General features: G+C 36.3%; 1 protein-coding gene across 8 annotated transcripts in view; it reads left to right on the forward strand.

Annotated features, from left to right (window-relative positions):
• The window catches only part of baz2bb (bromodomain adjacent to zinc finger domain, 2Bb), a 96,169-nt gene that overhangs the window by 37,002 nt on the left and 44,311 nt on the right, over positions 1-14,856 (forward strand). For all 8 annotated transcript variants that reach the window (XM_079618689.1, XM_079618694.1, XM_079618691.1 and 5 more), the window contains exons 3-5: positions 6,334-6,420; positions 9,752-9,940; positions 13,205-13,354. In XM_079618689.1, coding sequence (XP_079474815.1) covers positions 6,336-6,420; positions 9,752-9,940; positions 13,205-13,354 — 424 coding nt within the window. In that variant the 5' untranslated portion in view covers positions 6,334-6,335. The remainder of the gene's footprint in view (positions 1-6,333; positions 6,421-9,751; positions 9,941-13,204; positions 13,355-14,856) is intronic.

Genomic DNA, 14,856 nt, shown 5'->3' on the forward strand with positions numbered 1-14,856 from the left:
CCTAGATAGAGTTCAAATCTCCTGTTTTCCTCAGGCGTGATGTAAAAAGCCTGCAGTGTGTGTGTGAGAGAAGTGTGAGCTTAAAGAGCACCCAGATGTCAGAGTCACTCCTCCTCTGACTTCTTCTTTATTGTGTCTCCTCTCATCTCGCTGTGTGACCCGACCAGCCAGAGACGCGGATGAGCTTGTCTTTGATCCGGTGTAGAGATGTGATCAGGAATAGAGCTGTGTGGAGAAAACTGTCTTTTAACTTGTTTGCTGTTGTTGTGTCTCTTTACCGGTTCAGGTTGTCTGATCCTGTGTGGTCAGAACGTGTGATGATGATGCCGCTTTGATTTGAGTGCGTAATGCTCACGGAAAGATCGTGTTTCTTAGGAACTGATGATAAACTCACAATTACGGCACTCTAAAAAATGCTGGGTTGTTTTAAACCAATTTTGGGTCAAATATGGACAAACCCAGCCGTTGGGTTAAATCTTTAAATTAAATTTTTTACCCAACGTTTGGGTTTGTCCATATTTGACCCAAAATTGGGTTGATACGAGTAGCTAAACCATTATCTTTTTCATCCTTTTAATGTTTTATAAAATGTTTCAGGAACCATCATTCCAGTAGTGATTCCCAATTCGAGTATTAAAATGCAGTCAAATATTGTTTTATAATTGTTCTGCGATATCTAACACTGTATAAATAGCGTTTAACACTTGAATAAAAGTAAAGCATTTTAATACATGAAAAATATTATGAATATTAGATTAATATTTTGCAGCTAAATATACACCTCTAAGTAGTTGTTGTTGTTATTATTATTGTTATTATTATTATCATAACTTTCTACCATAACATAACGCCATTAAAGTTGAGTACACTTCATGTATTCAATGTTTATTACATTTGCTGTGCTTTGTGGTGTTCATTTTCTCTCACCATGTTGGAAAAGCGCTGTGGAGAGCGAGAGAAGTGAGAGACCACGGGTGTGTTATGAAGGGCAGTGGGCAGAGATGAGCGCTGGTGTTGAGCGAGTTCATGCTGTTATACAGTTAATAAATGTCTTTATGGCCGCATTTGCATTACATGGTTCAAGTGACTCGATTCAGATTTTTTTCCTCCCATGTGACACGTGTCCCGTATGACCCTCGAGCGTGTAAGCAGGAACAAAGCACATGGATTCTGATATTCTCAGATCGGTTTCATGCCTCATTGAAGGCTTGACATTCACTTTTTTGCTATCCAGCCGCTGTGGTTTTCCATAGTTACTAGCCACTCAGCATTTTCACTGGCCACAATTTTGCCATAGATATTTTTAATATTATCTCATCATAATTTGGCATCAGGAATATTAGGCTGCTGTCACTTTAAGGCCTTGACGCACGGATCCATTATATTGTTACACATGCGTTTTCTTTCTCAACTGTTTACTTTCATAACTAACAGTAGGCGCATTTCCATTACAGATTTGCACAAAACTTCTGCAAAATAGTTTTTTTTTTAAATGTCGACAAAAAACTATTGCGAAATGACAGCGTTTCTATTAACCGATGTTATGTGTCTAAAAGTCATTATTTTTCCTCTCGTGATAAGTCATTGCAAAAATCGTGCCGATGGACGTTGGTAGGTTTATGTATATCCCAGCCCCCGCACTGGCCATTATTATTAATGGAAGGAGACGTGTGTGTGTTATCAAGCATTAATGGCAAGGAAAGACTCTTATACTTGTGAGTGTTTCTGTGAGTTTCTCCCTCAAATCTGCTTCGAGGTCGTGATTGTGGCGTTTCTTTGTGGTTTAGAATCCAGTATTCCTGCAATTCTTTTGTCTTTTATGAATTTAATAAAGAACTGTCTCGTATTCGGTCCAAACACACCGCGTCATCTACGTCAGGTGTCCTGTAAATGCGCAAAAACTTTTTCCATTGCAGTTTTGCGAAATATTTATTTATTTTTCGAATTGCCTGAAAAACCACTTCATGCGAGCGTAAAAACTTTTTTGCGATAAATGGGAGTTTTAGCGAAATTGACTTGTTTCCATCGGGCGTATTTTAAATTCGCAATTTAAATTTCTGCAATTTGAAGAGTAATGGAAACGCGGCTAATGTTTACGTGAATACTCGCCAAGACCGGCATTTTAACATTATTTTGTGTGTATTTGACTGTTTAAGCGCAAAGAGCATCGAAAAATTTAGTACTGAGAGGCGGCTTTATGTGGGCACACTTTGGGTGTGAGGGATAACTTTGGGTGTGAGGGATCACTCCTGGCAATCTGAGTCAAATTATGTGCAATACACGCAATCCCAAAGCAAAATTCAAGCCCTGTAACACCTACAATATTCACCCGGAGAGAATGAAACGAGTGAGTGAGGGGAGGCGGGTTTGTGTCACTCGCTGTCGGAGAGATCTTGAGGGAGCGAGAAAGCACAGCTGGTATCGTGTATCTGCGCAAAATGAGTATTCACATCACATACTGTATATCAGTATCAATATGTATCGAAAAATCTATATTTTTGACAACACTAGGCTATATGTTTCAATTGAAAAATGTATATGCAGTAAATAACATTCACATTGCCAAAATGCGACTTGTGACTGGTTTTGTGATCCAGGGTCACATTTTGTCTTTGTCCGTTGCAAATCTTACTGCTTTTACTTCCTTTTCAGCCTAAGATTTTCCAGGTCAGTACGTCTAGCTCGGGTTGTTTCTCCAAGTGTATAGTGTAAAAGCAGATATTGGATATTGGTCACCTTTAAAAGAAAATGTAAGCTGGACTGGTCATCAAAAAAGTCTGATATAGTCAACAAATTGAAATTGAACATCAAGACCGTGTGTGTGTGTGTGTGTGTGTGTGTGTGTTGAAGTGGGAAGAGCAGAGTCCACATTAATGCAATTATCTCATCAGCCATCTGCTACAATATAGACCGTGAGCAAACAGAGGTGCAACACTAATGTATACTAACTAACTGAAAGATCATATTTAAAAACATATCCAGGTGGCATTTGATTTAACCTCAAAATCTAAAATGAAAAAATATTATCATTACATTCTCATCACTGTAATACTATATTTTCTAGGGCTGTGCGATATTGAAGAAAAATGCGATATGCGATAACTCCTTAATGCGATATTGGATATGCGATACGATAATGCTTAAAGTGTGTAAAATAAACTTAAGTTATCTTTAAAATATATTTAAAATGATATAACCTACATGTGTTTCACATTCTTTTTATGACAAGAAAGTGAACATCAGCGTTTTACTGTAGCATAAGAAGTGTTATTTTAACATCAGTGTAAACCACAGGGCTTCAGGTTATCCTACATTAGGTTTATTTAATAAAAGATACTGAATCATAAAATATAAAAATAAAACATTGCTTAGTTTTCACTGTATGAATTAAATATATCCTGATACTTATTAAAGCTACGAAAAATGTTGTCTTTTGTTCATGACCCCATTTATTGCAAGCTGTTGCGATATGCATATTGCGATATATACATTTGCGATATTTCGATAAATTCGATATATTGCACAGCCCTAATATTTTCTATCGTTTGTTTACATTATGCATTCAACTTTCATAAAAATGTGTAGTTTAAATTATACATGCATAGCATAATTGTCATGGAAATAATTTCACAATTTAAAGAAATCTTTACAAATTTTAAATAGGTTTAATTTTCATCAAGCAAAAAATAATTCTTTTCTTCAGATTTTGGGGTGAAAGATGGACATTTTGTGTGACATTTCAGTGAGCAGTGACATTTTGAGCTGTACAACATTTCCACGTCATCTGACTAAAGAGAAGCCGGACTCTTGTTAACGAACACAAGCTTCTGACGGTCACATGTGGTCACTCAAGCCTTCGATTCGCCCTGGCTGTTTTCTCTTCCATCACTTTGACTCTATTATGTCCTTTTCTTCACTAGCAGTGTGTGTGCTACATCAACTGTGTGTCAATATCTGTTGCACTCCATGTCAAATTAATTCAGCGGTTTGTGCGCATTAAAGCTGTCGTCAGTTTAAACGGACAGGACAGCCCTCCATTGTTCATTTCCAGTGAAGCCATTCTATTGTCTGTAGTCCAATCTCATTATTATTATTACTAAAAAATCCACTGTTATGACTCGTACAGATTTTTTCAGATCATTAACCAATATGCTGAATTTCGTTTTTTTTCCATTTATTTTAACTAATTAATAACTCATTGTTAGACTACAATAATAAAAATGTAATATGCATAATATATAGAAACTGAGTAATTATGCAATGTTTACTTGTGTGAACACTTGGTTTCTGCTGAACACACAATCATTTGTATTTGATCATAAGTATAAATAAGTATTTGATCATAAGTATAAATAAGTATTTGATCATAAGTATAAATAAGTATTTGATCATAAGTATAAATAAGTATTTGATCATAAGTATAAATAAGTATTTGATCATAAGTATAAATAAGTATTTGATCATAAGTATAAAAGAAGTAGGCCATTAAAAATGTAAATGTCAGTAGAAAAATTAAATCTCTGGCTGTGCTTTGTGGAGAATTTCTTTTATTGTACAAGAAATGTGGAAAAATAAATCAATTGTAAACATTTTTTTGCACCTGTTTGCTCTTTGGCTATTATTTGCAGTGTGTTTAGTTTAAATTTTCATCTAAAGGAAGGATTAGAATCACGTTTAAGATTTTACAGAGGAAAAAGAAAAAGAGGAAAAACAAACCATTATGGAAAATAAGAATATGCATGGAAATTTCATTGGGTCATTTAGATGGAGTCTGTTTTATTTGTGTGTGTCAGCACCGCCCTCAGCCTGGTATCGCTTTTCATATGCAGGCCATGAAAAATCACAAATTATTTTTGCTTGTCAGTCGGTGTGATTCGCTGTAATGCAGATGCACCCGAAGCGATAATGATGCTGACATTTGCATTCTGTAGGAGATGCATCTCAGTGCACTGCTACAAGAGTCAGTGTGTGTGTGTGTGTGTGTGTGTGTGTGTGTGTGTGTGTGTGTGTGTGTGTGTGTGTGTGTGTGTGTGTGTGTGTGTGTGTGTGTGTTCATGTCTTTCTTTTTATAATCTCTCTTGTTCTCAAGATTAAAGAAGCTTTGTTATGATAAAAAAAGTGTTTACATGGCCATTCTGAAGAAAAAATTGTGGTATTATTTCATTTTAAATCTATTTATTTATTTATTTTATATATAATTTGTTAAATATATATAAAAAAAACTGTAAAACCGAAACCATAATGATGTGTGTGTGTGTATATAAATATATCTTAGTTTTTTTGGCATTTCAATAATACTTAATTGAAGAAAAACATTCAAATTGTCATAATGCAAAAAATCGTAATAGTCTTTTTTTTTAGCAGATTTGTTCTAAAAAATATTTTCTTATTTAGTAAGTATATTTAAATTTAGTATTCATTTATTTTCAATACAACTATTTAATTTAATTTGTTTTATTAAATATGAATAAATGTGAAAAACTGTAAAACAAAAATCAATACAATGTATAAATATTTTAAAATTTAAATTATATATCTTAGTTTTTGGGCTTTATAATAATACTATTGTCATGGAAATGGTCATGATGCAAGAATAATCTTAATGGCCTTAAACATAGGCTTATATTTTCTTATTTAGTACGTACGTGTATATAGTTTTATAGTAAAATATAATTTGGCTTTGAAAAAAGTTTTGTCATGATAAAAAGTGTTTAGATGGTGTGAAGACAAATATATTGAGTTTTTTTTAGTTGATAGTTAAAATAACTATCATGATGTATAAATATTTAAAAATTGTAAATCATACTATATCTTAGTTTTTTTTTTTTGCCATTTAAATAATACCTAATTGTCATGAGAAATTTCAATGCGAAAATAGAAGATAGCCTTAGCCTCAAATATTTTCTTATGCATTAAATATTTCTAAATCTAGTTATATTGTAAAATATGATTGGGACATGTTCTTGACAGGTTTTGTGAGATTTACCCATGCATATAAACAATAAATGTGGTGTGTGAGAGTGTGATTGCAGCTGATGGTCTGTGATGCTGCTGTTTTCTTCATTGTCCATCATCACCAGAGACACACGCTGCTGAGCAGTGATGCCAGAACACAACATATGAATGATAGATGCGCTTGTCTGCCGCGCTCATACAAGGCTGTTGCTTCATTTAGACATTACGCCACAGGAGCTCAAGCACTGGAAGATGCTTCTGTTTTCCCACTGATGGCCGTTTGCATGATAATTGATCGATTAGGCTAAACGGATGATGTCTGTGTGATTCTGGTGTGTGTGCATTGATTATTGATTGTTCCTCATGTTGTTTTTTCAGATATGGATATGGAGACCTCCAGTCAGACCTCTATAAGAGCTGCGGCAAACCCAGAAGACTCGCCGGCAACAACACACAGCAAGAGCGGTAAGAAAACACCCAGGTTTATCAAACACAGAAAGCCACGAGCTGGTCACTCACTCCCCTCAACAAGCTCATACAGGTGAAACTAATATATTATATAGACTCATTACATGCAAAGTGAGATATTTCTAGCCTTTATTTGTTATAGTTTTGATGATTATGGCTTACAGCTTATGAAAACCCCAAATTCAGAATATTGTGAAAAGGTTTTCATAAGTCATAATCATCTAAATTATAACAAATAAAGGCTTGAAATATCTCACTTTGCATGTAATGAGTCTATATAATATATTAGTTTCTCCTTTTAAGTTGAATTACTGAAATAAATTAACTTTTGCACGATATTCTACTGTAATTTTTCGAGTTTCACCTGTATTTTCAGTAAAATATGGTAACAATTGGATTGGATATTACTTTGGCGTTGGCTCAAATGAAGTATGACATTGAAAAACATATTTTATCTGTCGTTTTGGTAAAAAAAACTTTAATTTACTCCCTTACATGATTGAGTTATGATTTCAGAATCACGGAATCCAATCATTAAAATGGATTTTACTGTATAGAGTATATAAGAGTGTATAAAAATACTTTGCTATTGTACATTAGAATGTATTTCTCAATAACGTAATAATAATACAATTATTAAAATGTTATTTTTTAAGGAATATCACACAATTTTTCTTCCATGTTTTACTACCGATAATTAATTTGTACTACATATAAATCTAGAAAAATGAATACAAACAACATAGAATAATAAAAAATAAAAAATAAATACAAATATTGTGGCTTCCTATTATTGTAAAAAAGAAAAGAAAGAATGCAGTTTATTAGACATGCTTTTTGATTTTTAAAATGCCAGTAGAAAATGAAAACCTGGGGGAAATTAAATATAGGAAGAAATAAAATGGATATCATAAGACCATTATTTTATTTTTTATTTTTTTAATAAACTAATTATACATGCTTTTTGATTATCAAAATGTTAGTTAACCAGTTAAACAGAATGGCAGGACATTTTTATTGAATTCTTGAAAATGTAAAGAAAAAATTGAAAACAAGAGCAAGCTCTGAGTTCTAGCAAAACATTATTCCGGTATAACCAAGATGACAAGCTCAGTTTTATCAGTGCACACAGCTTATTAACAGAGCATCAGTATGACGCTTTGTAAATGTGTCTCACACACTTCTGACAGTTGCAAGGAAAATATAAAGAGCTGCTTTACACACGAACACTAACAACTAACCTGACTCCTCCTCCTCTGCTGATGACCTCTCGTTTAGCCTGTGCGATCTGAGAGATTCATCAGAGAGATTGTGTCCTTTTCCTAAACACATTATATGCGGGCGGCTTTCAGATTACCCTGACCACAAGGATAATATGCAAATTTATAAATTGTGATTTGTGCTGCTTTTTTTTTTCTTACGTCTACTCTTTGTTCTCTCTCATAAGAAATGCCAAGAGAGAATATCGCACCCCCCCCCCCCCCCATGTAATTACTAGAGGTTTCTTCCTCACTGATGAATTATGTATCCGAATCTCTCTTTTTTACACACAAAAACAATCTTACTCAACCTGTTTAGACCAGAGTACTGTGTGTATATTAGAGTTGATATATTGATAATGATCAATTTCACTCGATCAAAGATAAAATCTTCCCAAACTGCTTGACAAAATCACTCTGTTCAGATTTTGTCACTCTTGAAAAAAAGTTTTCTAAAATGTTAAAAATCTCCATTGACAAAAGTAGCCAATATGTACTCAAAACATTCGCATACTGAATAATGATTGGTCATAATTTTATATTATATATATTATTTACATATATATTACAGACTACTCTATAAAACGTTATATAAATGGACAGAAAAATCTCATGTGCCCTACAACATAACAAATGCTACACTTGAGCTGATCATATTTATAACCTTTAAAGTTGTGTACTATATTGAATCTGAGGATATGAAAAACAACAATATGTGACCGTTAAGTCAATTATGACAAAATGTAAATTTTTGGCTGAATTATTCCTGCGATTTTTGTGAAAGATGATTGTGGTAAAGCAAATACATCACACATACTTGGTGTAATGTATAGAGTAATGTTAATGTAATTAACCCTACACTTAAAAAAACCCACTTTTGATTATTCCACCGCTTGGAGTGCATTAATATTTAAAGGCTGTTTGCAGATGTCTTTGCCTCTTGCAGTGGAGATGAGGAGGGAGGAGGGGGGGGGGGGGGACCAGCCTTTCAGACCTTTTTTTTTTTTTTTTGCCATTTATTTTCACCGTCTCTTCCTGTATCGACAGGCCGAGCCTCAAAGGAGCAGACGTTAAATATGCAGCTCATTAGAATGAGATTCAAAGCAAAGATGTGCTTTTTTTTTTTTTTTTTTTTTTTGCATGTAAGCGGCCATCCCAGCAGCTCGAGGGACAAGGCCCTTTTTTGTGTCCCTTGAAGGGAATTTTTCCTGTGTCCAGCTTTTGTGGTCGCTCTCTATTCTCTGCGAATCCCTCTGGAGTTTAGCCGTAAATGACTTCAGGAAAAATGAAAGCCTAAGCAACGAAGAAAAAGGGAATTCATTGGTTTAGTAAATGTATGAAGGGCTTTTAATTTATGTATGCTATTTATAGAAGCAATGTGCATTACTGAAAAACAGTGACATGAGATATCTAGTCTCGCGTAGACTGATGGCAGAAGGTCTGGATCGCCCAAGAGGACGTTTGACTGACATGTAACGCAACCAATCACATTTAGTTTTTTCAATATAATGTCGATGTTGCTACAATAACACCCCAGCGTGCATCTAATAAATGATTCATTCAAGAACGGTGTGCAAGTTTACTGCAACCGTGGAGCCACGAACTTCACATACTTTTGTAAATCCAGCGTTTCGTCCTGGTAAGCGCTCATTGTCACAGTTGTAAACACAGCGGCTTTCTTCTTTCACGAGGGAGTTTGGCGTCATGGTATTTGTTTCCAGGCGGACCGATAAAGAACGCGACACACGTCTCGTAGACATCCTGTAGAATTCAACCAATCAGATCGCGACTTCAAAACTCCTGAAGTGTTTTCAAGAAAAGTGTGCCATATCAGAGAATGTCTCTGGCCATATGCATCAGACGTTCAGCTAACGGTCTGAGGCTGAGACTGAGATATCTGACCCGTTTTAGTACTTTTATTATTTTTAGTAGAAAACAAAAAAAGAAAAAATTCTCTGTTAAATATTTTGAAATATGTAAATCTACACAAATTACTGTGAATAGTCTGACAGGCTTTATGTATCCGACTGTTACACATGCATGAGATGTTTTATGATTTCTCTCTTCAGGTCATTTGTTCCGAATGGTTGGCAATCAGGGCTTGGGAATTTCTTCAGTTTCCGGTGCCTTTCCCATGATCAATCACCCAGCCTTCAGTCTGCACTCCTCTTCTCCTGTCCGATCTGAGTTCGGAGGTCTGGGAACTCTGGGAATGTCGGCCGCTTTGGCTGCCCACTCTCAGCTCGGCGCTTTACCAGGTATGTGGGCCAAAAGATGTCGTTAGCTTCAGGTAAAAAGATGCTAGCATGTGTCTGTTAGAGCTGCACGGTTAATCGTTAAACCATCACGGCCTCAATTCAAACACCCATGGGATTTTTTTTCCTAAAAGACAATGATTCGTCTGCTGATCTACTGGGATTTTCACTCATAACCATCTCTAGGGTTTACAGAGAATGGTCAGAAAAAGAGAAAATAGGGTGAAAATGCCTTGTTGATGCCGGAGGTCAGAGGAGAATGACCAGACTGGTTAAAGCTGACAGAAAGGCAACAGTAACTCAAATAAGCACTCGTTACAACCAGACGAGCATCTCTGAATGAACAACACGTCAAACTGTGGGACTACAGGATCAGAAGAACTGGAAACTGAGGCTTCAATTCACACAGGCTCACAAAAACTGGACAATAGAAGATTGGAAAAACGTTGCCTGGTCTGATGAGTGTCGATTTCTGCTGCGGCATTCAGATGGTCGGGTCAGAATTTGCCATAAACAACATGAAAGCATGAATCCATCCTGCCTTGTATCAGCGGTTCAGGCTGCTGCTGGTTTAATGGTGTGTTATATATTTTCTTAACACACTTTGGGCCCTTTGTACATATTGAGCTTCGTTTGAACGCCACAGCCTGCCTGAGTATTGTTGCTGACCATGTCCATCTCTTTATGACCACAGTGGACTCATCTTCTGATGTTTACTTCCAGTAGGAAAACACCATGTCACAAAGCTCAAATCATCTCAAACTGGTTTCTTGAGCATGACAGTGAGTTCACTAAACTCGAACAGCCTTCACAGTCACCAGATCTCAATCCAGTAGAGCAGCTTTGCGATGTGCTGGAACTGGAGATTCGCAACTGTGATGCGATCATGTCCATATGGACCAAAATCTCTGAGAAATGTTTCCAGCACCGTGTTGAATCTGTGCCAAAGAATTAAGGCAGTTCTGAAGGCAAAAGGGGGTCCAAAACCTGGTACTAGCAAGGTCTACCTAATAAAGTGGACACGAGCAACACAACAAATACTACCATGAAGTTTAAACGTTATTAAATATGTTGCTTTAAAAAATTAGAAAAATACTTAAAGGTACACTGTGTAGTTTACGTATTTTATTAGTTAAAATCAATGTCTTTATTCATAAATATGTCCTCATTGGTGTAAAATTACCTCTGCCAATCTGACTTATTCTTGTAAGCGAAGAATTTCTTATCTTTATTTACATTGGACGGGTAAGTCCACGGAGGCTTCCATGTCGTTCCGCCATTTTGAAAAACTATAATAGCAGAGAGGGACAAAAAGCACTAGCCTACCTCAACACGTTATCGTTCAGAGCCAGTCTGTGATTCACACTGTAACATTCGTTTGTTCGTTGTGTGTCAAGTTGCAGTTTGTTTAAAATAACGAACCTCATGACCCGAAAGAAAACTCGATGAAGTGCTATTGGAAGACATGTTGTTGACATGTTGAAGACATTGCTTCTTGGTACGTAACCCGTAGTTGCAACATGCATTTGAAAAAGCGAGGCGCTAGAGAGCACTATTCGTTTGAATGCAAAATACTTTTTCACCGCTAGATGGGAGAAATGTATAAAAAAAATATTTTTATAAATTTGTTTGGGCTGGGAGTTAAATGAGAACTGCACATGTTTTTGTGAGCACATGGGCAACATGCATCACCTTTATAGTGCTTTCCATCAGTCCAGCGGTCCACACTGAGGCCATGACATTTATGAAGGCCTGAATGCTTCGGGTCAGAGCTCTGCTTTAACCTCCTGAAGCGGTTTCAGCCCCTCACAGACTTTAAACACTTCATGACACGCAATATTTCTGCCTTAGCCGGAGCAGATGAGCAAGATCTTGCTGGAAAAGAGATCGGGATTAAACATATCTCTTTATTAAACACTGAAACTTAAAAATAGATCTAAAGCGATGCTTTGAGGTTTATGTTTAATACAATGCTAATTGTTGTGTAGGACTATGCTGTACTATTTGTCATAAAGTGTATGTTTACAAGAACCTTGTAACTACTTTTGGAGAAAATAGCATGTGATGTCTGCTTTAGATTTACCATCTTAAGTATGTTTAGACTGAATGAAAACACACAAGCTGAAGAGCTGAGGCCTGTAATCACAAGATGGATTTTCTGTAGCTCTGAATCATTTAGCATCGCTCCTGAATGAAGTCAGCGGATGTTTGTATAGATTTGTTTGCTCACTGAGGATTTATGAGCTAGTTTGTTTGTGGTTATGGCACAGTTGAGGATAAATTAAAGCTATTTTTGTGCTGTTTTATGGACACTTCAAGCAAAGGTGAGGTGCTTATGTGCCGTGTTATTGATATGGATGTATGATAATGAGAACAATATACAGACAACAGCACTTTTTGGCTTTAACACAATGCAATATCCGTTGCTTGTCTTTTTAGTGTGCATGTAAATATGCTTATATTAGGTTTTTAGCACAGAGTGTCTATATAAAATTGCATGTGTATATAATATCCTACTTTATTCACATACATACAGTATACTCACATGAAGCAATATATATTATATAGCAAATCTCAACTGCTTTATTATTTAAAAAAAAAAATCTTAGCAAAATGTAAATATATTATCGCCCAGCTCTTTATATAAAGTTGATTTATATAAGTGTCCTACTTTATCTGCATACATACAGTATACTCGCATAGGGCAATGTATACTTTGTACAATATAGCAAAATGGAAACTATATTATCGCCCAGCACTTAGATGATAAATTTGACTATAAGTGTCCTACTTTATCTGCATACATACAGTATACTCGCATAGGGCAATGTATACTTTGTACAATATAGCAAAATGGAAACTATATTATCGCCCAGCACTTAGATGATAAATTTGACTAAAATGCATGAAAATATTTAGATAATATATAAACATTAACATCATAACTTTCTATAAAGCTGCTTAAATGTGTTTTGTGAGAAATGCTATATAAATATATTTGACTTGACTTTATTCATTGTATTTGATTGGTGTTTTATAGGTGTTATAATTTGGAATAATTTGTCAAGTCTTTTATGAACTAAAGCTGCAATAACAGAAGAAAACTAGAAACTTTGAATGCGGAGTTGACAAATTTTTGCCTGAAAGTAAAAAAAAAAAAGAGTCAGAAATCTGTAGGTTTTTTTAGCCTTCATGCAGTTTAAGGAGAGAGAGTCTCACACATCCTATGAAATGTTAAATTGTATGTGCTCCTCTGTGTTTCCTCAGATTGGTGGCGTTCTGTAGACGCTCAGGGTCAAGGGGCAGCGGCCTTTTTTCCTCATCTTCTGGGTCTGCCGGCATTATTCAGCACATCATCCCTGAACCACGAGCAAACCCTCCTCCAGTCGCATGCTCCCCGACGCACTCCTGCCAAAGGTTTATTAATTACCCCTCGTATTTTTCCATTCCTGAAGGTAGTGAGCTGCTTACCTTAATGGCATCATTGTGCTCCAATAATGAATGCTGATCCATAATATAGGCAATATAAACAGGAGTGCACATAACTTTTTTGGTCTGGTTCTCAAGGGAGCACCTGGAGGTGCCGCTGGTACTCGCACTTTACACGGCACACTTATCCGACAAGCTGTCGTCATCACTTTCCTCCTGACTGCTCTCCTCACTATCTACTCTCTCAACACACACACACAAACACACACACACACACACACACACACACGGAGGTTGCAGCGGAACATGGAGGGAGCGGAGAGCACAGCGCGCGCACACACACACACACACAAAAGGTTGCAGCGGAACATGGAGGGAGCGGAGAGCACAGCGCACACACACACACAAGCATCCCTACTTGTGACATAGCCGAGACATGATTTTGTGTGTGTGTGTGTCCGTTCAAGTGCAAGTAAACGCAAAAGAGGACTCACTCACTCACTCACTCACACACACACTTTCTCCACACTCTCTCTCTCTCTCTCTCTCTCTCTCTCTCTCTCTCTCTCTCTCTCTCTCTCTCTCTCTCGATAACAGCGTGCAAATTGTGGTTTAAAATCCTTTGAATGTTTAAATTTGCAAGACAAAACACGTCCAAACTCCAAATGATAAACTTTCCATCTATGTTAAATTTAGCAGTTAATCCCCGAGTCACAAGCGTGCCGAACCGTGGGGCCTGGTCCATACAGATCAGCTGCGAACCGTTGCACCACCTAATAATTAATTAACACACTTCTCATAATGATTGTCATCTTACCAGAGATGGAGAGTAATCCTACTCCAGTAAGTAAACGTGTCCCTGTCCCCAAAAATGTTGGTACTCAAAAGCGCTTCCCTCCACGTTTTCTGCTGCATAATCGTTTATTTTTACCATGCATGTGCACCAGTTACAGTATGTGCACTCCTGAATATAAATATCCTGCCCTTTAATAATGATCATTTTCTCCAAATACGAAGGAAGAATTGCTTTTATCCTTCTAAAATTCACATTAGCAGAAATTCTGAAATATCCTTTGAAATTAACCCTTCTATATTAACGAGTTTACTGTTTATTTTACTTCTAATCAAATATATGAAGTCAAGTCAGCTGGCATGCACATGTTCTGATGTGAGATGCCATATGCTTGTCTTGTCGACATGTTGCTAATTTGTTTGTACTCACTTCAGTTCAGTGTTTTTTTTTTTGTTTGCTTTCTATTTAATTGTCTCCTGGGCATAAATTAATCTCTGGGTTGTTTGCTTTATTTGAAGTGCAAACTTTTACAGCACCTTTCAAGCATGTTTTTCTTTTTAATAAGTGGGTAACTGTGTTTTCCTCCACACTAAACCTCAGCTGCAGTATATGACTTGTGTCTACGTTCAAGTATTTACTCTGAATCTCTGTCTAGCCTCGGGACTGAAACAGTCTGCTGATGCTTTACTCATGCTTT

Source organism: Phoxinus phoxinus, assembly GCF_949152265.1.
Source record: "Phoxinus phoxinus genome assembly, chromosome: 7".
Taxonomy (NCBI): domain Eukaryota; kingdom Metazoa; phylum Chordata; class Actinopteri; order Cypriniformes; family Leuciscidae; genus Phoxinus; species Phoxinus phoxinus.